Raw genomic sequence first — 26,427 nt, 5'->3', positions numbered from 1 at the left:
GTAGTGGACAAGCGTCATTGAAGACAGCGTGCCCACTACTCTTGATCTTCCCCACAAATGCAAAGCCACAGGCACAGACTTAGTTCAAACAGGGCACTGGTGAGGCCCAACAGATCTGGCCAGTTTCCTGCTTGAACCGAACATGGACACTATGTCCCAGAATCCTTTGCAACGTGCAGGGTTCTGCTGCAGACAAATCAACATGGGAAAGATTCCCTGAATGCAGACATTTTGAAAACCACTGTTTTAAACCACATAATCAGAATCCATAGCTAACACGGCACCTGGGCTAGTGAAAACAGTAGCAACCCTGAAGAACAGGAGCAGAGCAACAATGCTGGCATGAAGGAGGCAGACCAAACTAGACAACTAGACAACACTGTGTGAGAAGGCAGCATAAAAACTCACTACCTAATGGGAGGGACTGTACCCATTACAAAAAAGAGAGGAAAAGATACTTGCCCGCCTGTTCTGAGTGAGACCTCCCTGCTCATCCGCAGTGGCTTCTTTCTCCTCCTCTTCTTGCTTCTCTTCTTTGTCTGCAACCTGAAATGTGAAAGAATGGACCTCAGCAGCAGTCACAACTGCAAAAAGATATGGGGCAATTACCGTGAACGTCCAGCATTTCACTGGGGCTGGAGCTGCTCTATGCCCAGGGAATTCACTCCCTCTGGGAACAAGTTCCTCCAGAGTTAGTGACCAACACTCAATGCTATAGGATAGTGGAGACTTTACCTCATTATCACTGGCTGCAGCAAGTCCCTCAGGGACTTCCTCCGGCTGTGGATTGCTGTTCTCATCTGATGCAGCTTCCCGCTGCTCGAGCTCCTTCCGACGAGCTTTCCGACGCCTGGTCTCTGCTCCAATCAGAGTGTCTAGAACAGGTGGAGGCAGCTGTTCTACTGTGTTTGGGGTCCGTTTCTGCACGGGGCAATTCCGGTTTCCCTTGTGACAGGCACAATCCACTTTATAGTTGCTGCCCCATCACAAAAGACACAGAATATATTAGTATTGCTTCACAATGTCTTGAGAAAAAAATATGTAAGTATACCTTTGAGCTAAATGTCTAGGAAAGAGATGGGGGAACTGCTCCCATTATGACCTTACCACCCGAGAGGCTGAGAATGTAAAAACCAAAAAGCGGGGGCACAAAGGTCAGTATTGAGGGAAGAAGGGCAATAAGCAAGTAACCAGAACGCTCACCAGTTATTGTACTCATAGTCAAAGGCAATGGTGACCTCTGCATCCTTGGCAATGGACGTAACAGCATATATGCACAGGTGAATCATCCCACCTGCTATCACATGGCGAACCTTCAACACACAAACAGAAACGTTACAATCCCAAAAATCAAGCATGTGCCACATTGCAAAAGTTGAGTTTCAATGAAGTAGCAGCAAGTCAGCCTCTTTAAGCAACTGTTGGTTTAGAATAGCAGTCAGCAACCTTTTTTCAGCCGTGGGCTGTCCCTCAGACCATGTGGTGGGCCCGACTTTTTTTTGGGGGGGGGGGGATATGAACAAATTCCTATGCCCAACAAATAACCCAGAGATGCATTTTAAATAAAAGCACACATTCTACTCATGTAAAAGCATGCTGATTAGCGGACCATCCGCGGGCCAAATTGAGAAGGTGATTGGGCCACATCCGGCCCCCAGGCCTTAGGTTGCCCACCCCTAGTTTAGAACAACCAAGTTGTGAAACATGATGTATACATTTGAGACTAGAAGGATTTGCTTTGCTAGGTAGGGAGTTCTGAATTCTGTCAAGGATTGGGATACTTGATGGAGAATGCAGGACAGATGGACTAAAATTCCACCTGCTAAAGACCACAAAGTCCAAACGTTTGTCCCTCTGGGATTATTAGTAAAATATTCTACAGCATCAATATTATATAAAGGGACTTGACCTGAGGATCCAGCACTTTTGGGCTGGTGGGGTGATCGTTGTTTGAAGTCATGGTTGACCACAAACTCAACCAATACGAGCCAAATTTTCACACCTATCAAAACACCACAGCAACCACTTACCTCTGCATTTGGTGCACAGGACCGCCTGATGAATCTAGCGTCATTACCAAAAGTCCGAGCATCCACACACATCTCAACACTGTTAAACTTGGAGTAGAACAGCACAAAGGGATACGGCCTAAGGAAGAAAGAACAGCACTTGTAACCTCAATGGCAAACACAGCCAAGACTAAAAGGCATCCGTGGAGCGCTGGACGCACCACCGCATAATGCATATTCATTTCTAAAACCAGTCAATTGTGGGGAACCTCCCACCCACACCAGCCCCCAAAACGGTTCCACTTTTCAGGCCGTTCAGCATTCTTACTTTTTGAAGAAGTGCCCATTGACCTCGAACTGTTGCCGCAGCATCACTTTCCCACGATACTCAATTATAAGAGTGTCCACAGCCAGATCTCTGGCCGCCCTCAGGATCTTCCGGTGCTTCTGAACCCGCGTCACCCTCCCTAGCTGCAGCTGCCAAGTTAAGAGAGAGAATTTAGGACCCGCTCCGCAGGGGGAAGGTCCATGTGTATGGCTGCATTTGTTAAAAGCAGCTGAGCAACCAGGGTCTGAGATCTCTGGCCATATTGAATTGTCTACCAGAATGCATGAACTGAAGTAGCAGACATGCTCAAGGTAGCATTGCTGGCCAGACCAGGAATATTTTATACCTGAAAAGAATCTTATCTAATGAGCCAGGAAAGGAGGACGGGGAGAGAAGGACTGTCGTTTCATACCTCCCCGAGCGTCACCTTATCTGCTCTCCCCTATGTATAAGCTTGCTTGCATCTAGAGGCAAAAGAGCATCTTTCAAACCTGGGGTTATCAATGACCCACCACCCTAGCATGCAACCAACTGGCCTACCGCCACTTTGGGGTCTACTTGTTTACCTGCATCTGAGAGCCAATGACAGTGTTGTTACAGAACAGCTCTGTCTTATTGATTGTGTCCAGCACAGCCGCCTTGCCCACTAACTCTTTATTGGCATTTAGATGGTGCTCCAGGAGGTTCTGTACATCTGCGCTGTATTGGTTAGTGAAGGCTTCTTCATACTGATCGGTCCAGAGCCTTATGCGGTTTTCCCACCCCTCTGCCGTATTCTCATCCAGGGCATGGGCGTCTGAAGGAGAGTTCTGTACCAAAAGAGAGTCAGTTCAATGTCTAGACAGCATAAGGGTGCTGTGAAAAGCACTGGGGCTGCTTGTGGTGACAGAGCAGCCTATAACTAGGGAAATTACCATCTAACTCTGTGTGACCCTTGTCCTCAGCCAGCTGGTTGGTGGCATTTTCAAAGTTCTCCTCAACCTGGTCTCTACTCAAGTAGCCTCAGGTAACCAGCAAAACAGTACTTGAGCCCATTCCAACCACATCCCTTAGAAAACTAATGAGCCCTTCAACATCTCTGCTCTTCAACATCCCTGCCATGCACACCAAAGTCCTTTAAATGTGCCCCTGTCTCAACAATAATGCCACAACCATCATGGACCAGGTCAAAGGATAACCATGCAGTTTCATACATGCTGATGACCAGAAAGCTGGGCTCATTAGTCCATGAGAACAAAATCAGGAGTCATTAATTGTGTTACAGGCATGAAACTATATTCTGGGATCAGGTATGTGGCTTAACTCACCTTCATCCGCAAAGACTTCCGTGAACCTTCTCTAAAAGCCTGTTGAAAGAGTAAGACAAATGACCATCAGTATTGTTGCCCTATATATTCATGCTAAATAAGGGGCACAGCTGCAAAACTGCAACAAGGACGAGAAGAAAAACTGATCCCAGTGTACTTTCAATGGCAAGACTCCCCCACCTCCCTAAAGGGTTGGCTGCCTTTTCCAGAACCTCCCTAGGCGACAAATAGCACTTCCACAAAGCAAAGAACAGGCTCTGCAAGAAGAGCAAAGGAACGACAGCAGAGTATACACAGTTATGCCACCTAAAATCTTTCTGTGGGTATCAAAGAGCAAAATGAAGTTCCCAAATAAAAACTCCTCCAAGTATCAAGAGTCCCTTCTAAGTAAGAAGAGAGCTGCTGCTTAAGAATTACTTAATATGCATTATTTTTGTTAGCTTATGCAGCAGAGAATTATGTAAAATGTGTAGAATATTAAGCAAAAAGTAACTTTTATAAACAAATTTGCTTTGTAGGAACAATTCTTCTATATATGCATAATATATATCAGCTAGATTTTGCTGCATCCAAACCCCGAGCGTCACCTTATCTGCCCATGGGCTTTCAGCCCATGGGTCTCCATAGCCAAAGACTGAACATTGTGTGGTAAAGGAATATATGCATTGGGGGGGGGGTGTCAATTTGAAATGGAAAAAAATTAATGCAAGTCATTTCTTGATGCTGTATGATTAAAATATTATTGTTGTTGTTGTTACTTAGTGGCATACACTCAGCATTCTTTTTTTTTTTACTTGACGCTGACTGGTTAGAATGCTGGAAGTCAGTAGTCAGTTTAGTTCTTACTAATTCAATAATATTAGGTTTGTATCTCTAAGTAAGATGCATGTAGAATCCTTTGGGTTGTTGTTGTTGTTGTTGTTGTTGTTGTTGTTGTTGTTGTTGTTGTTGTTGTTGTTCAAACAACTGCTTAAACAATCAGGAAAGCTCTCCCTTCCTCCACAGTTGCAGCCCTGCCTGAGCTGTGGGCAAAGTGGCACAATTGCGGAACACATTGTCACTGTTCTTGTTTGTTTTGTCTACAGCATCTGTCCTCCCCCCCCCCCGCCCCCAAAAAACCCAGGAGGAGATCATCATAAGGATATGGAAAGCTGCATACCAATGAGGAGGAGATTTAGAGGAAAACGACCAGACATCCTCCCAAACTCTTACTTAGTAACTGGCTGGAGTTGCCGACAGCCATATCCATTGACATACCTTGATTTTTTTGGCTTTTGGTGCCGTGCGAGTCCTCTCTGTATTTCTTTTCCTCTTTTTGGGTTTGGTTCTGCAGACCCGATTGACGGTCAGAGTGATGCTCGTAGGGGTGTGCTGGGTAGCAGTGTACAACACTGTGGAGGGAGAGAGCTCCTCGTCCCAGCTCTCAGTTGCACTGCTGTCCCCGCCTGTCATGAAAAATGTCTCGTTGACAAGTTCCCCTTTGTTTTGAAAAAACTTGTACCTGCCCCACCCCACTCCAGTGAGGTAACATTGCACTCTTCTCCCCAAAAGGCTGCAAGGAACCATCATCTTCCACTCACAATGGCAACTTGCTTTGTGCTTGCCCCCCCCAAGCTCTTCCAATGTACCTACCCTATACTCTGAGATCTCAGGTAAACTGGGAAAGATGACAGAGAGAGGCAATGAGACACAGAGCACTCTCACTGCATCAGGGCACCCGTTCATTCAAATCCCGCGAGCCTGGGGGCACTAACTCACCTGACACGTTGTCTTGCTTCCTCCGACGAAGTCTGATCACTTTCCCTCTGCTAAGCCCCCTGCAAAGGGACAACAGAAACCCAAAGTTGGCATTATTAAGGGTTATATTGCTAAAAATAAATAAACTTCAGGTCTTCAGTGGAACACCAGATCACTTGACATCAAAGTGTTAATATACAGTTAAAATGAATTTAATGACCACGTCTCAGCTTCACACATTCACGTCCACGGCCATCACTTCAGCAAATAATGGGTTTTGTGCCCAGTGCAATATCCATGTTCTCAAGAGCCCCATCTTTCAAGTTTCAGAAAGACCACATTCTTAGCCCTCGTAAGTGTGGAAATAAGCCTACAGTGTGTGAAAGCAGAGCCAATGAAATGCTCTGGACCAGCGATGGCCTGGAAGGACAGGAAAGATGAAAGACTCATCAGATCTCATGTTCCTTATGAGCCCCAAGCCCCCTTCTGCTGCTTGCCAATCTCTGAAGAAGTTCCATCTCTCCTTCGCTATTACTATTTCACCATTGCATTAGAAGTACCTAACTTCATGGAGAGTTTCAGACACACTCTACTGAGCATAAGGTATGATTATTTAACCAACTGCATTTGGTCAGCTCAAACAAATCACTTTTAGACAATCTTACATTGGTGCTATTTATTTGATATGATGAACTGCAGGATTTGGCTCCTGCATTGTAAAAATGTGCATGTTAATTTTGTGTAAGTCAGCTCCTTTGCTGCAGCGAAGGTTGGACCAATTGAAGGTAAAGAAAATAGTCCACCGAGCAATCAGGCAGGCTCTTTAAACATTCTCCCCACCCCTCTCGTTTTTCCATGTATGAGGCTGCCTACAGGCAAGAATTTACCTGCACTTCTCACATTTGATGAGGAAACCATCTTGGGAGAGACTACAGTGACACCAGCTAGGAATAGACTCTGCTTCTGAAGAACTCTCTGTGTCCCCAGAATTCTCCTCATCGTGAGAGTGTAGGCCATTCAGTTCTGCACAAGGGATGATGGTCTGGACAGGGGGAGAAGCAGGAGGGGTCGGAGGAGGAGGGGCTCCGTAATTATGATCCTGAAAACAAACATTTGCATCAGTTCTATTTTGAATGTGGGGGAGAAGAGCAAGAACCATGACTTTATACAACGCGTGAGCCCTAACACACTTCAAAAACCTACCCACCACCACATGCACAGATTTGAGGAGCGACAAGAACTCTGGCTAACAGAGCAAGGACCTACAACTTTGGACTCTCTCTAGAACTGGGCAGAGCGATTGTTTTCTCAGTCCAACCACAGCTAAAGAAAGCCCTGATATTCAGGCGTCTTAGCAAAATATACTAACACTGATCTGAACTACCTATGCTTGTGCTAATGGAAACAAAACCACACTACCCACACACAAGAAAGTAGTACCAGCAGTCTCAGAATAAATCAGGGGCTTGCAACAAGTACCAAAAAAATCTGCAGGGAAAACGCCTCAAACTGCTCTATGCTATCTCTTAAAGGCACAAAATGTGGAGACTAAGGGGAGAAAATGGCAACTGGGTGGGATGCAGGGGGAGAATGGAGTGTCTGGAACCAGAAGACAGAGAAACGTGTATGCATATGTATAGGGTAGAAATAAGCATCTCAATGTCTGGATATGTCATTTTCTGGTTCAAACTGAGAAGTTATTTTAAACTGTCCCCAAGTTTGGAATGAGAGCTGCTCACCGATATTGACAGAGAAATTCAATAATTTAATGGGTTTGGGGTTCAGCATAAGTATACCCACTCTACCTCCCCAAACCCCCAAAATGGAGAAAATGCCCCCAAACCATCCAGTGAGGACTGAGCATGCTCAATGGGCACAAAATACTGGCTGGCTGACAGGTGTAGACAGGGTGGCGGTGATGGAGAATGAAAAATGATGGAATGGGATAGCTGAAAACCTGAGCCAGCACACTCCACACCATAACATTTCCTTGCAGGTACCTCTTGCTTTTCTTAAGGCAGAGAACTGCATGTGTATGCAAGCATTCTGCACTGTTAAGCACAGAAAACCTGCAAGCTGTCTTTCAAACTGGCTTGACTTTGAAACCTATGCTTTCAACTTTCAAAATACTGGGGCTTATCAATACACTTTTGGGGGAGGGGAACCTCATTAGAAAAATATACCTGCAATGGGTAGGTTTACCCTAGGCAGTAGTTTCTATGAGCAGTGCTAAAGACCAAAAAGGAAAAAAAGAGATGCCCCCCTCACCTTCTAGTCCAAGCTTGCATTTAACAACTCACTCAGCAGGCAAAGGAGGCCAGGTATTCAATGCAGGTAAACAAGCAGGCCCATCACTCTGTCCTCCTCCTCCACCAGCCAGTTTGCCTTCTGTGCTGGTCACAGTGGAAAGGCGGGCCTTCCTCTGTGACTGGCACACAGCGGAAGAGCGGTAGACCACTCCTCCTCTTGCCAGCTCCCTTGGCAGAAGGCTTTCTTTTAACACTGTCTTGCTAAGAGGCGGGTAGCCAATGTTCTCATGCTGGCTGATTTTCTGGAAATGCAGTAACTTTGTGGACTTATTTACGTGGCTGTTCTAGTTCCATACTTCCCTTTCGCAATAAGTTGTCTGCAAGCACTAAACAAACACAAAAGCGGGGCTAGAAATTCAGTACCCATGTGTCACTTGGCAATGCTGCCGTCCTCAAAGAAGATATACAGCTCAATCATGCACAAGCCAGGGAGAGGGGATGGGTAAAATAGATGAGTCTGCTGCAGATAAGAGAGACGGTACTCACTGCATAAGGCAGCCCTCGGTAGCTGTGCCTCTGGGAGGCCCCGTAGCCATGACTTGCATACACATTTTTCTCACCAACAGCTGGGCTAGCTTCCACAGACTCTGGGCTGCAGAAAGGGCCAAGAGCAGAACCAATCAGTAGAGGAAGTGGTTCTTTAGGGGGGGAAAAATTAGCCAGGTCTTAGCATTTTCTCTCATGCCACAAAGATATCCAGCCGAGAATGGACATACCTTTTCTGAGGGCCAAGTGAGGTATGGAATCCATGAAGGCTGGATTCTGCATAAAGCAGGGGCTAGGGAAGGGCGAGTGACTGGCAGCTGCCTCAAAATGAGGCATCCTGGATAAGCAATATGAGCAACCCTGCTTCAGCAAGAGGCAACAGGAAGGAAAAAGCTGCTGACAATGCTGCTCTCTGGATTATTTTGCTAGCTGTTCATTTCACTTTAAACCCTTCGTGGATTTGCTCCTCCTCCTGATCCCCACTCAACTCTATGCAATTTGAGATCAGCCCGCCACAGCCTCAGACTTTAAATGAAAATACCTTTCAGGCCACAATGTCTACATACTGCTGCTTCAAATGCAGTGAGTTACTCAATACAGATAGGAGCCGAGACACAATTTTCTAGTGATGGAAGCTCTTGAGAGTACTTGACAAAAATAGGCCAAGAGCTACAGGAATTTCTATGACCTGGATTGGAAGGAACTCCGGACAAACTAAAATATTCAGGATACCCTGCTTTCTTATAGGATGATGCGGTGAATTCCCAACTAATTACTGACCGAAAATTGCAATTCTCCACCACAAGGTGGCAGAAAAAAATCAACTCAGAATATGGTACTGTACAAAATGGGCAATTAGTGAAAGGCTGTGGGAGTCCTTGTTATAGAAAAGGAAACAGGAAAAGCGTAGGTGATGAAGCCAAAGCCTTGATGCCAGAAGGAGAAATTGCTCTCTTTGGAAGGAGGGGGGAGGACTAAGAGGAGGAGGAGCTGCCGCTGCAAGCACGCATTAGGAATATGGTTCAGGAAATGTCCTTTCTGCAACTGCAGTCAACTTTCAAAAGCTACAGCCAGGAAGAGGACGGGTGGCCACAAGGTACTTGCTTATTTGAACTCCTGTCTCTCCAAGATGACCGCAAACTCCTCATTCCTAACTACTGCTCTATTGTGCTAAATTAAATTACAGATATCTTCAAAACAATGGGACTGGTAAAGCCAGCAACAACTCTACCTATAGAAGCTTAATCTTGAATCAATGTGTTCCTTTCTTGATACCCTACTAACAAAAGTAGCCTTTCCATGCCCATTTCCATATCCTGGTCTACTTTCGCATCCCAAGTCCCTCTTGAAAATTAATACAACTCAAGCAGAGACCCTCCTTCAAAATGTGGCTACTCTTTGGCCATGAAGGCTTGGTGGCACATGATACCAGAGCAAACGTTGACTGGCAGACCCTTCACCTACATGCATCTGAAGTCTAGTGCTATCTTAACATAGCTGTCACTCATAGCCACAGCTGCTTCTACCTCCATGCTCCCAAGGAGGGCAAGGACAGGACGGGTAACAGCTACAGCCTTTTCAGGGCTCTATATATAAGAAGACAGAACGCAAGGCCACTGCAACCCGACAGTATCATGGAATGTGATCCTAAACATTCCCAGTAAAACAAAAGACAAAAAAAAACAACTGTCATCAAAACAAGAAGACCTGACAGAAATAGCTATGAAGTGAGACGTATATTCAGAACAGGTCTAACATTAGACAGGAAACAAAGTAAAGGACATTTATTTTGTGGTGAGCTTATTTGTGAGAATACTCCAGATGCAGTATGATTGAAGCTGAGCTGGACAGGTGCTCAACAAAGCCTGATCAGGCCCGTGGTATGAAACAAAACCAGACACGATATACTACACCGTGTGTCCAGATACACAAAAAGATGCAGGAAAAAGGAGTGTTTCATGAATGCTAGCGCTTCACAAAAGCCCACCAAACAGAGGCCAGATACACAGAGCTTTCAGTGTCTCCTGAGTACAGTCTGTCAAGCAGGTGGTTCAAACAGTGTGTCTGGCCCTTCACAGTGCTCCATTCTTGGGAGAAACTGCTGAAGACAAGTGCAGGAGCACAGAACAGCACCAGCAAGGCATGACCCTCTTTCCGTGCCTGACTAAGCTCAACGATCAAGTCAACTCCAGGCATCTTCCTTCCTGTAGACACTTCATTTGGGTTTTGGCGCAGGAAGTTTCCCACAAGCTACCTTACAAGCCTCCCTCAGGGAAAAGAGCCACACTAAAGGGGTGAAAATCTACTTAACAGTTTGAGATAGGCAAGAGGCCCGATGCCTGAAAGATCCTCCTTACCCACATCACACAGCCATCTGTATCAGCAGCACCATGCAACTTAGGCTACAGGAGAGGAAAAGAAGAGTACCGTCAGGGCTCATGTCTTGCAAGATACCTATCAACCAAGGTATGATACAACAGGTGTGAATTAAAGATCACTGGGAAAGCAGTATTCTAGACAGTGCCTCTTCTTGGACGCAATTTGAGGGAAAGGGGAAGTGCTTCTGTTTGGTGTTCCGTCGCGATCAAATGTGTGCACCAGATACCACCTCAGATTTCTGGTTTATCTGTTGCAAAGCTAGCTTACTCCCTGCTATCCCAGGCTCAGCAGGACAGCTCAAGTCTGAACACTGAGGCCTGACTCCATGCCCGTCACACGCTAGCAGGCAAGGCAGAACTTACTCAGATCCAGCAGCCATATCTGAATAAGATGTATCTGGTGTGGTGACTCCCAGAGGGATTGCAATGCTCATGACGTTTGTCAGGGATCACGGAGTCCAAAGGGTACCGACTGGCGGCTCCAAGGGCGGGGAGCAGCCGCAGAGCCTCGGCCAACACGTCACGGACATGGGGAAACCTGCCAAGGGGAAAAGAAACAATGCACTGCATTTTTGTGTATCATTGCCACAGACATATGGTTCACCCTGCCTGCAAAACCATCCTAAAGTTGAGGACAGTGCAGGCTGAAGGAAGGAATGAGTAACTTCAGAGGATGCGTGTTGTCTCTTGCCTCTGCATTACTTTTACATAATCTCCTCTCAAATATGGCCACCTGGTTCACATGCAGATATTTCTTCGTGCCATAAAAGAGAATGCCAAGCACAGGCAAGAGGCCCGCAGGCCTGTCTTGCAAAAGACAGTCACATGGGTAAAACTGCCAGTAGGGGAGGCAGAGCACAACGTGTGTGTGTGTGTGTGTGTGTGTTTGAGATAGAATCCCAGAGCAGCCAATGAGAAAAGAAAGCAGCACGGAAGGCATTTATTCATTTCTGTAATGATTTATTTCAGAATGATCCTCAATGAGAACCCTAGTGCCAAAATCCAGTTCCTGAGCTTCACAGATGTGCATGAGATGCAAAGTCATCTCCCAAATCCCTCATGCTCACTTGGGACAAGGTTTAACGCAAGAGGAACAGGGGGAAAGAGGCATATCTGAAATGGTGGTGAAAGGGGTAACAGTCTAAGGCAAATGGCTGCACAATGAAGGAAGTAATGAGCCCGAAGGCCGTGCCCCTCTCTGTTTTGTACTCCGGTACTAAAGTACAACATACATGTGCCTCTCTTCAGACCTGAACGCAACATGGACATTTAAACCACTGTGTTACTTGGAAATATACAGAGAAGCAGCTACCAGGAAAGGAACAGACCCTACACTTTCATATATTTTGCAGAGACAAGTAACTAAACACACACCTCCACCATTCAGATTTGGTATGCTATCTACACTCCAACTGCAACTAAGTACAGAATGAGAAGCAGCCCTGATACAAAGGCCAACTTGAGGGTGGGGGAGGACTTAAGTAAAGAAGGGAGCATGAAGTGAGAGCTGCAGTAGATGGTTCGGCCTGCATGCAACCTGTCTGTACCTGCCTCAACAGAGCTTGAGGCCTTCCAGTTAAGTGAGAGGATATCTAGTTTGTGCCTTGCAGGTGTATCCGGGGCTGTGCAGGGGGGCTCTATCCTTTGGGAATAGATTTGTACCTGCAGAACTGATCACTTGTGGAAGGTGTTTACTCCCAAGCTCTTGGAGGGCAGGAGGAGCTTGTGAATTAAAGCAGGTGGGGAAAGCTCACCAGTAGGTGCTGCTGGCTCTAAAGGGTTCAATGGTTGACCACCTTGCCTTGCCACAAGCTGTTTTTGTGAAACCAATGGTTCTTTGCCCATGGTAGACATATTAACAATCTGTTCATTCCTACTACAGAGAACTTGGAACAGCTGCTGCCCACTGTAGCCTTTCAAGAACTTTCCTACCTCCACAAATTACCCATATGCAAGGATTAGGTCTGTGATGTGATTGTGGTGGAATGTGGGAGAAGCAAATAAATGTTGCACTTTCTTTCTGACCTAGTTCCTTTGCACGTTCTTCCCATTCTTCAGGGCCAGCCATGCCATCAGGGCAGCTCTTTGTGTGGGAAACAAGCATTCAAGGTTTGTAGTAATTACTAGTACAGGTTGGGCTAAATGCAGAAGGCACAGAACTTAACATCCATCGCTCCTTATGAGCAAGGCACCATCAGGTATCAAATCACTTCACCAATAGTTCAGTCTAGAAAAGGCTGTTAATTGTTCCCCTCTGAAAGAGGGTGTAGAAATGTGGATCACATCCTGCTAGGAGGGGCTGGAAAATTTCTTCAGAATGTTTCTGCAGTCAGTAGCTTTGTTTGCAGCCATAAAAGGAGCTACATCACATGCACAGTTCTACAAAGGAAGTATTTACCTGGCACATTAGAACGAACACACACACACACACACACACACACACACACACACACACGAGGTAGGAGAATATGCAATTGCAGATTGTCTTTGGAGTCTTCCATTCTGTCCAGGAATGCTCACTACTGTGTGAAGCAGTGAATGTGAGCTGCCACTGGTACTCAAACAAGGTTTTGCCCCACTTATTCACAGGCAAGAGCATGGGAATCCCAGGGGTTCCTTTAAGGTTTGCCAAACAGTCCAAATATGGGTTTGCTTGCACTGAATGGCAGTTTAGAAATGCTGCCACACAGAATGGCAAGCACCACTCTGGTTCCTTCCGAGAGCTGGCTGTGCAATGAAAGAAAGGCCTGCTGTTTCTAGTCCAACAGCCCTAAACCAGATTCGCAAGAAATTAGGGTGAACATCAAGGCTCATCCTTAATTAAGAAAAAAAACACCCAGCTTAATTATGGACAGTATCTTGTAGGAGGAACTTCAGTAATGGAAAAGGACAGGAGAATTTGGTAACTTTCACCCACAACACTATTGCTACTTAATGGTGGAGCACCAACAATGTGCTAGACATGGAACCCAATACCAACGCAATATGACCCCTGAACAAAGAGCTCACAAAACAGAAATAACAAAGAAAATGGGAGCAAACAAGGCTCGATAAATGGAAGAGCAGGGGCATGTTTTGGATTTTATAGGTGAGGATTATGCAGAGACTGGAAGCAGCCACTAGGCTGACTCATGCAGCCCTACAAACATTAAGGAGGTCTCACCCACACTACACAACAAGATACTCTAGTAACACCACCACCACCAGGGCAGGTGTACAACCAGGCTGTTGTTGTACAGGAATTGAAATTACTTGATGCCTTGATCTGGGGATCTGTTCAAGGGAGAGAGGGCAGCATCAATTTTTTCCTAGTACGTAGTGTTATATGGAAATGGCCAGAACAGACTAAATATGCCATCTATAAATCAACTCCATGACTATCAAATCTGAAACTGCCTCAACATTCAGGATGCAAGAGCAACAGAATAGTGCAATCTTTGTTTCAACCATCTCCCTTTATCCTTCACTCCCATCTGACCGATGTGGCTGAGACTTTGGAGGCAAGATGAAGAGCCGGTTGGAACGTTTTGTCTATAAAAACAATAAGACAATGAAGCTCAGTGCCCCCTCCTCTGGACTAGGCTGGGTTCAAACCAAAGGGGGCTGCTCTGTGGGGGCTTAATCCTTTTCTGCCGAATCTCATGAGCTGTGTCTCTGAATTCTGAAAAAGAAGGGGGCAGGGCTCCCAGCCTAGTTTGTGCCCCAGACAGGGCAGAAGGATGCCCAGTCATTAGAATTCTCTCTGGCCTACATAATGCAGCCAATACAAAGCACCAAACAATCTTAAACATTTCTAACGCCCAATAATGGTGATAATGTCCACCTTTCTTCTAAAGACCAAAAAGGGCGTGCGTCTTTTGAAAACCGCATTGTGAATCAAGAGAGGGAGAGCTGGACAGGAATCAGAATTAGAACTCTCCTGAGCATCAAAACAATGTGGAAAAAGAAAGGTTTAATCAGTCTATACAAGTCTCCCATATTGATCTTACTTTCTACATGGCATAGGGTAGATTCAGATGACTTCAGGACTCATATGACAGTGAAGAAAAAGCTACGATACCAGTGAGATTGAGAAGGAGAGGAACTTTGAGTGATCCATGTGGAACTTTTACTGTCATCCGCAACACACAGTTCTTACCAGAAGGCAGTTACTAACTTTCTCTAACAGCAAAGAGAATGGAACTGTGAATCCATCCAAGATGTCCTGATAGAGAAAGCCACTCTGATTACCCCATGAACTGCATGATCCCTTTTGACACACATGTGCACATGTCATACCTGAATTTGTAAGTTGCCTACAGATGTGTGGCACAGACAACACTGTATTAAATCACAAAGACTCGCACCACTAGAATAAATAGCCCCTATACAGTGAATATGGTTCCAAACAAACAAACACATAGATTTGCAGCTGTAATCACGTGTTTGATGGTAACTTACGAAGCTACAGGCAAGTCTTTATTAAGGTATTCATATTCCACCCTATGATGAAATAAAATTCAAAGCAGCTTACAAATAAAATAGTCATTTGATTAATTGCAAGCTTAAAATGCCGATCAACCAAATTTCAATGGCCAATGACCTCTGAAGATTTAAGACAAGTTATGATACAGCATCCTATCCTAGGCAGAGCCACATAACATCCAATATCAAAACTGGTGAATATTTGGTGAATATCAAAACTTGGAGTTCTGTGTATCTATCCAAAACAATGATGTGATGTGATCAGCAGTGATCTGCTGGTCACCCTTCAATCTGGGTATCACATTCTGAAAATTATCAAGGAAGCATAGTACTGTATTCAGGCCCTGTATATCTGGTTGGGTGTAAAAGTCAAGTGCAATAATTCATAAAATAGGGGGTAGTGACAGAGTCTGTGTTAGATGTTGAACCTGAAACATTGCTTTAAGGCCTGTAGCAGTTTGCATTATGCAGGGGTGTGTGTGTGTGTGTTCCTAGCATATATAATAGCAAAGGTGAAGAAGAAAAAGCCTGCCTTAATTATATTTTTCAAGTTTCTTCACATTTGGATACAGTTATAAACTGCCACATATTCACAAAATATACTGTCATCTTAATAAAAAAAAAGTTGGGAGAATTACGCTAGCAAGAAAACTGCAGTCACAGTTTTCACTGTTAACATACTAACACAGTGATCAAGATGGTTGACATGTAACATTAAACCAAACAGGTTGAGTGATAGCTCAGTTTGGTAGAGCCTGAGACTTAATCTCAGGGTTGTGGGTTTGAGCCCCAAGTTGGTTGAGAGATTTCTGCATTGCAGAGGGTCAAACTAGATGACCCTCGTGGTTCCTTCCAACTCTACAAATCTATGGATCTGTGAACTTGTGTTTAACATGTGCAAATTCTTTTCTCCTCTCCAGCTCCTGGATGCACTGCATGTGGCAGAAACACACCATAAACAAGGCAGAGTCTGGTGGGTCATGTCATGGGGAGCAGGCTCCTGGCTTTGTTTCTCTCCAAACAAACCACGAAGAGGGGGCAAGGTTTGTTCTTGGCCAGCCCATTGTTGTTTGGAGAGAAACAAACCCCTGAGCCCACAAAAGCTTGGGTTTGCACATGAGGCCCAACACTAGCTTGTTTCCTCCAACCACAAAACACAGGAAAGAGCTGAGCGAGGAGCAAAAACACCTGCATGTGTTAAAACTATGTCTTAATACTGTTTGCAAACTGGGCCACTGCCTCCTTGGGCTTTTCGGTCACAGCCTCCATCTTTCAAACCTTCCTTATCTGCCCAAGTCTCTAGGCCTTGTGTAACCATTTCTCCTAACACTTCTTCCTTAATTTCTTTCCCCCTCGGATCTGTGCATCCTCCACATATGCTTTCCCTTCATATTCTTGTTTTGAAGTCCACTGGGTTCTTCAGCTATGCTGATAGCTCTGTAAAATCAGCAAAGTAGCAACTACACACAGTTTTAGAGGATTGCAATTCTTTGTCACGCCAGCCTTGAAAATGTCATTCTGAGATGGACCTGAAAACTGGCTGAAAGCACACAAATATGAACAGAAACTAAGAAAGAGTCAAACAGTGAAAATCAGGAAAAACTAGCATTATTGAGTCAATGATCTAGAGGGGAAACACATGTGCAGCTGATACTAAAGTAGAATTAATGAGAATGAAAATCAGAGGAACAAGCAATTTCAGAAACACACCAAACAACAAAAATGCAAGCCAACACTTCTGGATTCATTTTCCCCAGACCACATTCAGAGGGAGGGGAAACAGCTAAGGAGGAGGCCAGCACAAGGCACATTAGATCTTAGTTTGATATCAACTATAGGAACGAAGCAGCTGGGGTGGTTTTGGAACAACACAAAGGCAGGCATTATGTCACAGAAGAGGCCCCTGCATTCACTTATAGCATACGGAATAGTGCATCTGACAAACCAAATGAAAGGAAGGGGCCTAGTATCAAATGCTGCAGTTGCATCCCCTTATTTTTTGGTAGCTTCCCTGAACAATTTGGTGGGATGAGTAAACTTGGACACACACCACTGCTCACTCCTAACACCACATTAAAGTGTTTTTTGAAAGTCCAAGTACACATCTACTGGATCAACTCTATCCATATTGATACTCTCAAAGAACTCTAATAAGTTAGTTAGGCAGCACTTATATTTGCAGGAGCCATGCTGATTTGCAGGAGCCAATTTGTTCTTCAATATGCTTGATAATGAGAGCTGAGCTCTCAACTGTGGCTCCTAAAAGCTGCCAGCATGCGACAGATGAGGGTAGCCAATCCAAATCTAAACCAGATGAGGGTAGCCAATCCAATGGTCAAGAAAGCGTTTTCTGCATGTGCTGTAGAGGAAAGTGAGGGGTGAATGAGGCTCGTCAACCTGGGATGGTAGCCCATCTAGGAAAAGGAAACCTCTGTCCTAAGAGAAGGAAAACTCTGGTCCTAAACCTCCGTTGCCTTGTGAGATATCTTCAGGAGAAGAAAAAGCTAAGGAGTAAACCCAAAACAAATCCAGAGTGGAGTCCTTAAGGCGGTTGGATGGCACCCAGGACACCTCCTTCTGCCAATTCTAGCAGCCAAGCTGGTGCCAAATGTATTGCTCTGCTGTCCTTTGGGCCACATCAGCGAAGCTGAGAGCAGGGTCTTGTCATCTGGGCAGCCCAGGACCTCCAGACACACTCCCCAGGCTTGTGTCCTGGAGAGGTCACTTCAGTGCTGCTAACACAGTGGTTTGATTTCACCCCCAGAGGTCCACTCCATTGTTTCTTGAGAAAGACAGATGCAACAGCAGTGCTTGATGATTTTATGTTTAATAATGCTTTTCATATTCGTTTCCCCAAAACAGACAAGTGGTCTGTAATTTCCTGAATCTCTCCCTACTCCCCTGATTATTATTATTTTTTTAAATGGTATTGCACTGGCCACTTCACAATCCCCAGGTACAGAGACTGTTATTAGGGACAAGTTACATAATTTTATTACAAGAACAGCCATTTCACATTTGGGTGGGTGCCATCTGGATCTACCGTAGGGATTTGTTAAGCTTTTGAGAAGACCTAGAATTTGTCTCCAACCACTATTTAAATTGTAGGTTTATTAAATTTCTTAGAAAAGCTTTATTAAAAAAACTTGGCATCTTACAGCAATTAAAATATATATATTTTAAAAAAAACTAACATAAATGTGTATAATAAAATGAGACAACACCCCCCCCCCCAAGTATGAAAAATAATCTGGAATAGTTAATTAACATTATGTTGATATTTAAAAATCAGCCAATCACATCCCATTAAATGTGTGGGAGTAGAGTAATAGCCTGGAACCACTATAAAGCAGTATACCCCTCCCCAACTCAGGCAATCTAGGATGCTATAGTAAATGCTACTAAAAAGCACCAAGATCTCTCTCCTGGCGCAGGTCATTGCATATGTCACCCAGGAAAGTTTCTATACCTTAGTTTCTCCCTAAGAAAGTTGGTACAGGCACAGGAATCTGAACTACATCTTCTCCACATTCAGCTTCTCTGCGCTCACTCTTTTACTTTATTAACACACATTTAACTCCTCTATCATCCAAAAATCCAGCCATCTCCCCAGCTGGTTTGCTGCTTCAAATGTTCAAAAGTTGATCTTAAGTGTTTTTACTGATGGACTGTCTAATTCAGGCATCCCCAAACTGCGGCCCTCCAGATGTTTTGGCCTACAACTCCCATGATCCCTAGCTAACAGGACCAGTGGTCGGGGAAGATGGGAATTGTAGTCCAAAACATCTGGAGGGCCAAAGTTTGGGGATGCCTGGTCTAATTCTTCTTTTGCATCCCTTGTTATCAGCTTGCATTTCTTTTGCTCAAATTACTGCTCATTTTTGTTCTCATTTGGGCATTCAGCTTGTTCTACACATTTCTTATTAGACAGCCATTCCACAGAGTGTAGCCACTTTAATTTTGTTTTTATGCTAGTTGCCTCATTGGTGGATAAGGCGGGGTTGTGCTTAATAGCTTTCTATTTGTAAATCATAGGACACAGGGTATAAGGCCTGAATAAAACAGAAGCTGGTAGATGCAGCATATGAAAAAGCAGGAGGGGGGGGGGGTTGAGCCATTTCAGCACTGAAGGCTGAGCTGGAAATAGATTACAAGCTAGAAGGCTGCAGGTTGATTTACATATTTTAGTTGCACGTTGCCAGGCATACTGCATTTACTCTACAGGATGCTCAGCACTGTGATCGATTGTCTCAGATGTGAAAAACCTGAGTTATCCCTTAAATTATAAATTCAACATCCAGATTGATATTTGTTAGTTGGGCAATCAATTTTTTGCTGCTTTGCTTCCTATTTCCATGCAGTTGTCACTGCATGATTTTTCAGCCAAAGGACAAAAAGCTACATTTACAAAATGAAAAAGAGGGTTATCTAAATTGGGAAATCCTTCCCCAGTCTTTCTCTTACACAAAAGGATGGTTCAGGGACCAATATGAAATACTTTCATAGTGAGTCAGGCTAATGGATCATCTAGTCTAGCAGTCAACCCCAATTAGCATCCGGCCACAATTTATCACTCCAAACTGTCTGGAAGCCTTGATACTGGAATTCTAATTCAGGATATAACAGTGAAAAAAGCTAGGATGACCAGAAGGAAAGTCCATGCTCTATCATAAGCACCACATGAAAAGGTGGTGACACCATGCCTCCTGAGATTCACAGTTAAAGGGGGCCAAAGCCTCAAGATGAGCACTCATAAATACCTTGCTTTTCAATCCAAAGTGTGTGGGAGGTGGTGGTGGGGGATACGCGAAAGGAAAATACCTTATTGGAAATAGTTAAAGCAGGGCTTTGCTTTTAAAAAATATGAATCCTTACAAACCTGTCACTGAAGTATCACTCACTAAATTATTTCACGTAGATGGCATTTGGGAGAAAAATAATGCAAACAGCTGAATCATAAGTAGTAGTAAACAGACTCAGCTGAACTGGAACTCAAATTCAGATCAACCCCTTCAGAATTCCCAGGACAATCACATAGGCCACAGCAAATTACCGATTACAATGCTAGCGACTGTAATGTGCACGTGATATATATCTGCCACCAAGAGAAGGCAATGCCTGACAAAATTTGCCAGGAACCGGTTGCTAGACTGGAAAGGAGAGAGCTCTGCATCTGCGAATCTGGCGACAGGCTTCTTATTTTCAAGGGCGCCATGTGACAGGCCCACTCTGCCTGCTTGGCCACTCCCAGAAAAGGCAAACAGAACCACTCCAGAGTGAATTCCAGCAGGGATTTCAAAGGCAGACATTGCATCAGCCAGGTGTACAGGAAGCAGCTGGGATTCAGAGTCCAAAGGGCAGCTGACCTACTGAGAGGCTCTCAGAGCAAGCTCTCTTTCTGGAATCCTGTGGGAAGGATGAGCAGGAAGGAGGAGAAATGCTTCGGAGACAGAACAGGCCGCATCTGCTTCACAAAGTCTTTGTACTAGCGCTCCGGACCTGGCTGCTCTCCCAGAGATGATGCAATCCCAAGGAACAAGGTCTGCGCCAGAGAGAAGTATTCACAGCCTATGCAGATGGCAAGTCAGCCAAAAGGGATCTCTGATGAAAACACGCCCGAGCCAATCCAAAGGCAGCAGCCTCCCTTCCCCACAGCTACCCCACCCCACCATTTGGTAGAGGAAGGAATCCCACATTTCATGTCATTGCCCCCGTGACTGAGGACCGATGAGGGGAGGAACTAAGCATTTATGCTGCCTTATAATGTTTCCCACCTCAGTCTGTCTGAGGAGGAAGGGAAGGAATAAACACACACACACAATATGGGGTGGGAAATACCCAATCCTTTCCTAACACCCTAACTATAAGCACAGGGCTCTCTCCAATCACTTCCTTGTCAGTGCAAGTCTAAACTCCCCAAACACGTACACAGCAGCTCTGCTGTGACTGGCTGCCTTGGCCCTATTCTCAGAAACCATGCAGAGACACAGCACTGGGAACCATGGCAACACGACACAGTGCAGCAATTATGGAGCCGTGGCAGCTACTCTATACTTAAGGTTCAGCCCCTACCTCCATTATAAACCTGATTTTATTCCTCCCTCCCCTTAAAAGTTACCAGCAAATGATCCTTCAGACCGATCAAACTGATCGTATATGTTTTGCAGGCTGCTGCCATGGGGGTGGGGAAAGGGCAGGGAGGGTGGAACAGTAAACTAGAAACCGTTTGGAAAATTTCAAGAGAGAGAAGTGGGATCAGCTACTTAACACAAACTCCCTCTCCCTTCTGCACTCTCTCTCATCATCTTGCAGGGTCTGACATGTTGTTAGAAGCACTCATAACGAAATTTATGCTTGATGGTGCTGGTATGATTCAGGAGCCACAGAATCAGTCCATAGGCTGCCAAATGGACATTTAACCCTTTTCTGGGCACCCCTAAACAGGTTTACATTTCAGTGTATCTGAAGAAGTGTGCATGCACACGAAAGCTCATACCAAAATAAAAACTTAGTTGGTCTTTAAGGTGCTACTGAAGGAATTTTGATTTATTTTGCTTCGACTCAGACCAACACGGCTACCTACCTGTAACCAGGTTTACATAGTCACTCACATGATTTTTGGGGTCAGCGTTCTAAGAACCATCAACGCAGTAAGTACTATGTAACAGCACAACTGGGAGGTGAATGGGTAGCCATATTCACTTCAGACAAGTTAGGACTGCATGTTGGTGAGTTACTCTGCTGTAAAGCTATGTTAATGGCTTGTGCACATCTGTTTATAGGCCTTGCACCCAGCCTGCTGCAGTATCTTTGGGAGAAATTAACTGTTTCTGGGGTCAAATTAAGCCTAAATGAGGCTTCATTTTAAAGTTGCTTAGCCCATCCCACACATGAATGCTAAGAGGCACTGAAGTCCAAGTATTCCAAATCCTCCTTAATTGGAACCCAGGTTTCTTACACAATCTACATACAATGTGAGTGGGCAGAAGATAGATCAAAATCTACCAGCGGATCATAGATTCAAATGACTCCCAATTTTTGTTCTTTAAGAACAAAACAACTGTTCCCACATAAATTAGGCTGCTAAAATGAAGAAAGCTAAGCAGGGCTTTTGTGTGAAAGGACTGTGAACTCAGTTCAGCTCTGATACTGAAAATCAATTCCTAGACTCAAAATATGCTCACAGGCAGTCTGTTTTCTACTTCTAATTCTATGTCTTTTGCACCTGGCTCTGGCTGGTAGATCTTGGGGTTCTTGTAAAATAACAAGCATAAAATCCGCCTACCACTGATCAACAAAGCCATGCATATACAGGTAAGAAACTCCAGGGAGTGGTACAAGCCATGTGTGGGATTGCAAAAGGCTGGGTCCTTAAACTGGTTTAATGTAAATCAGTAACGAGTAGAGACCTGCCCAAAAATGATGTCTCTGGAGTCAGACATAGACCTCCACTGTAGCAGCACTATGCAGACTACTGAATGTTTCCAAGGCCAAAGAAGCACTGAAGTCTTTTTGGCCATTTAGTAGGCTCAAAATCATGCCAACAAAAACTTTACAAGCCAAAGCTGCAGTAGGCACCAAAAGGAGAAGATGGGAAAGCCTCCTTGAAAGCGCAGTGTGTGTTCCACGAGTAACAAACACTCCTATGAGCTGCTGGCCACAAAAGCAATTTGTATGGTGCCAGGTGCCATGGCTCTTCCTCCCTCCCAAGGCTCATTTTCAGCCGAAGTGCATTCCCTCTCCCTCACCCAGTGGCCTCTTCAGGTGTTTATTAGTGTCAGTTTTTCACAGAGCTGGAGGCTATATGGTCAAGAAGGGCCATGCCTACAGGCTTCACTAAAATCAGATTTGGTATTTTCATTGAGATGTGCCCTGGAAAAGCCAGAACTAGCTTCCCTAAGCTGAACCAGAGAAGCTGAAATAAACATACAGTACAGTGGAACCTCGGGTTATGTACCGTCCTCCTTATGAACGCTTCGGGTATTGAGCTCCACTAACCCGGAAATAGACGCTCCTGGTAGTGAACTTTGCCCCGGGATGCAGAAGTTGCGTCACAGCCGCAGGAAGCCCCATTTGCGAAAGCGCGCCTCAAGTTAAGAACGATTAAGTTCATATCCGGAGGTACCACTGTATACAGTATAAGGGTGGTGCAACTGTTGCAAGTACAGTACATAATTGTATAGTGTAAAAAAGCATCCCCACACAACACCACTGCCATGGCTAGAACAATTCAGGAACCTTTTTAAAAAAGCTTTGGAGATCATGAAAGGATAAACACCTAGCCAGATATTCACATGAGAAAAAAATGTGCCTTAAAAATGCAAAGCTTCCTGCTCCTCTCAGCGCCCCCGTCACCCAAGAAGATACCCTTCTGCCCTGGAATGAAATGGACTAGGCCAAAAGCTGTATTAAGGGAGTAGCAGTTAGGGGGGGGGGAGCAGATATTGCTACACAAAAATAATCACCTCTGCCCAGCCTTAGGTTAAAGGGCAACATTCTACACCACTCCCTCCAGTCCACACACCCACTTTATGCATTTTCCTCCTTGTCAATTATATTTCTGTATATTCATACAACTAAAGATAGGTAAATACAAGAGTTAGTAAACAGTATTATCTACATCCCATGACCCTGGAAATTTCCACTAACACTAGGATCACCAACGTCACTTTTGTTATTTCTCCTAATTTCTAAAAATGTTCTGAGGCTCAGACTTCTATGATCAGAGCAAAGGCTCTGCGTTTAGCTATTATATACTTGCAATTGCAGGGCTGGAACTGTAAGCATTTTTAAAAATAGCTATGCCTTCAAAAGAATGTCTGAATTACCTCTTTATTCTGCTTACTAGTACAGGAGCAGCACAAAACATATCACTACAGAACAGGAAAAAACACTCAGTGGTTAAAACAGAGAAAAGGAAGGCCCACAAACATGAGATCTGATTACTGGTTTTTAGCATTTGCTGACTTCTGAGGAAGCATAGAGAAGCTAACCAAAGCAGAATGCCAACTGAGCAGAGGCCAATGTCCGAACTACAATGTAAAAAAAGAGGGAGAGGGATAGGCCTGGTTGCATGTGATACTTAATTTGTGAAGTTCCTTAATTGCAACATAGCTTGCTTGAGAATTCTATGAAGACTTTGGGGACATGGCGACAACCATTCACGGGAGGTTAAAGGAACAATGAACAAAAGGACTTCTGACTTCCATCTATCAACCAAGCGAAGCCAGGTCTATTCTTAACATGTCAGGAACTACATTCTTAAGGTCACAACAGACACTGCCTAAACTGGCACGTTTCAAGAAAGGGGATATGTGATCTGGATAGCAAGAGAGAGGCAGGTGATTTGTCTGAAGAGATTTGCCAGCAATGACAGATCACATGCAAGTGTGACCAGTCAATCCTGTGAACAAGGAGAAGGAATAGAGTTGCAGGTCTATCAGAACTACTGTATCACTACGGTAGATGATGAGGGTAGAAAGCAAAGAAAATGTGTGAGTTGGGAGTTTGTGGGTACCCCCAAAAAGGCTGGTTCTAGCAGACATTGTGGCATGACAAGAAGTGCCTTTCTGCCCATTCTGTGGTGATAATTTTGGGGTGTACCCCTTATTCAACATTGAAGATCAAGGCTTTCAGACATCCAGAATCTACATTTTATGCTGCTGCTGTTTTCAGCATCATTATCCTATCTCAGAGAGGCTTTCTGAAATTCACAGCAACATTAACAACACTCCCTCCTTAAAGTAGCACGTGCCTCACAGGTCATGGGCATGACAGACTGCAGTCAGCATTTGAAAATTGCCAGGCGCCAGGCATATTTTGCACCTGGCTATCAGCCACTTGCAACCAAGTGAAGAAGCCCAGGCACCAGGATGGCAACTGACGTCTCCACCATCTGAGGTACCATATTTTTCTGTGTAGAAGACTAGGGTTTTTTCCTTAAAAATAATGTCCAAAATTTGGGGGCATCTTATACATGGATAGATCTTTCCCCATTTTCTTAAATCGGAGTCCCCCAAAATAGGGGGTGTCTTATACATGGGGGCGTCTTATAGAAGGAAAAATATGGTACATGCCAGGGGATCCTTGGATCTTGACTGTTCTCACATACTACTATTACTACTACTACTACAACAACTAATAATAATAATAATACCGTATATTCCCGTGTATAAGACGACTGGGCGTATAAGACGACCCCCAACTTTTCCAGCTAAAATATAGAGTTTGGGATATACTCACTGTATAAGAAATATGACCCGGCATATAAGACGACCCCCAACTTTTGAGAAGATTTCCTGGATTAAATAGTAGTATTATATGCAGGAATGTACAGTAATAATAATTTATTTATACCCCGCCCATCTGGCTGGATTTCCCCAGCCACTCTGAGCAGCTTACAGTATATATAAATTATTTTTAAAATCAGACATTAAAAATTTCCTGATACAGTGGCACCTCGACTTACGAAGGCGATCCATTCTGCGGTGCTCTTCGTAAGTTGAATCCTTCGGTTGTCGAAGCGTCCATTTTGCGCATGCGTGAAGCGCGATTTTGCGCTTCTGCGCAGGCGTAGAACACGCGCGGGGCAAAAAGACTTCCAGGTTTGCCGACTTCGTAAGTCGAAACTTTTGTAAGTCGAGTCATTCGGATGTCGAGGTACCACTGTACAGTACAGGGCTGCCTTCAGATGTCAACAATGAATTCTATCCACTGTATTTTATCTGCACAATCAGAATGAATTTCAGGAACTAAAAGTTGTATTGAAAAATACAACTTTTGAGTTGTCTGGCCCCAAAATGGCAACTAGGTTTTCTGTTTTTGTTACTGTAACCCTGGTTTAAGAAGCCATTTGGTGCCTAGCTTATATATCTGAGGTTCTGTATACCTGAAGGAGCATCTCCACACCCATCGTTCAGCCCGGGCACTGAGGCCCAGGGCCGAGGGCCTTCTGGTGGTTCCCTCACTGCGAGAAGTGAAGTTACAAGGAACCAGGCAGAGGGCCTTCTCGGTAGTGGCGCCTGCCCTGTGGAACACCTCCAATCAGATGTCAAGGAAATAAGCAACTATCTTACTTTTAAAAGACATCTGAAGACAGCCTGGTTTAGGGAAGCTTTTAATGCTTAATGCTGTATTGTGTTTTTAACATTCAGTCGGGAGCCACCCAGAGTGGCTGGAGAAACCCAGCCAGATGGGGGGGTATCCTGGAGACTCCCATCAAAAAAGGACAGATTCTTCATTTACACTCCCAACTTACTGATTTCTGAAGATCTTGACCAAAGGCTTATTCTTCATGACTCTTAATCCTTATGCAAATCATTCCAAAGCAACTCCCAAGACTGGGAGTTTAGAACATACTGCATCTCTGAATTTTACTAGTTTAGTGTCAACATATTCATATATATGGTT

General features: G+C 44.5%; 1 protein-coding gene across 3 annotated transcripts in view; it reads right to left on the bottom strand.

Moving 5' to 3' along the window:
* SETD5 (SET domain containing 5) overlaps positions 1-26,427 on the bottom strand; it is a 61,884-nt gene that overhangs the window by 22,500 nt on the left and 12,957 nt on the right. For all 3 annotated transcript variants that reach the window (XM_035106900.2, XM_035106904.2, XM_060271242.1), the window contains exons 2-13: positions 10,918-11,092; positions 8,177-8,282; positions 6,269-6,480; positions 5,403-5,461; positions 4,902-5,089; positions 3,645-3,683; positions 2,904-3,146; positions 2,338-2,486; positions 2,031-2,148; positions 1,204-1,313; positions 736-976; positions 463-546 (exon numbers count right to left, since the gene is read on the bottom strand). In XM_035106900.2, coding sequence (XP_034962791.2) covers positions 463-546; positions 736-976; positions 1,204-1,313; positions 2,031-2,148; positions 2,338-2,486; positions 2,904-3,146; positions 3,645-3,683; positions 4,902-5,089; positions 5,403-5,461; positions 6,269-6,480; positions 8,177-8,282; positions 10,918-10,988 — 1,620 coding nt within the window. In that variant the 5' untranslated portion in view covers positions 10,989-11,092. The remainder of the gene's footprint in view (positions 1-462; positions 547-735; positions 977-1,203; positions 1,314-2,030; positions 2,149-2,337; positions 2,487-2,903; positions 3,147-3,644; positions 3,684-4,901; positions 5,090-5,402; positions 5,462-6,268; positions 6,481-8,176; positions 8,283-10,917; positions 11,093-26,427) is intronic.

This window comes from Zootoca vivipara, chromosome 2 (genome assembly GCF_963506605.1).
Source record: "Zootoca vivipara chromosome 2, rZooViv1.1, whole genome shotgun sequence".
NCBI lineage: Eukaryota > Metazoa > Chordata > Lepidosauria > Squamata > Lacertidae > Zootoca > Zootoca vivipara.
This window is presented reverse-complemented; position numbering and strand designations above follow the sequence as displayed.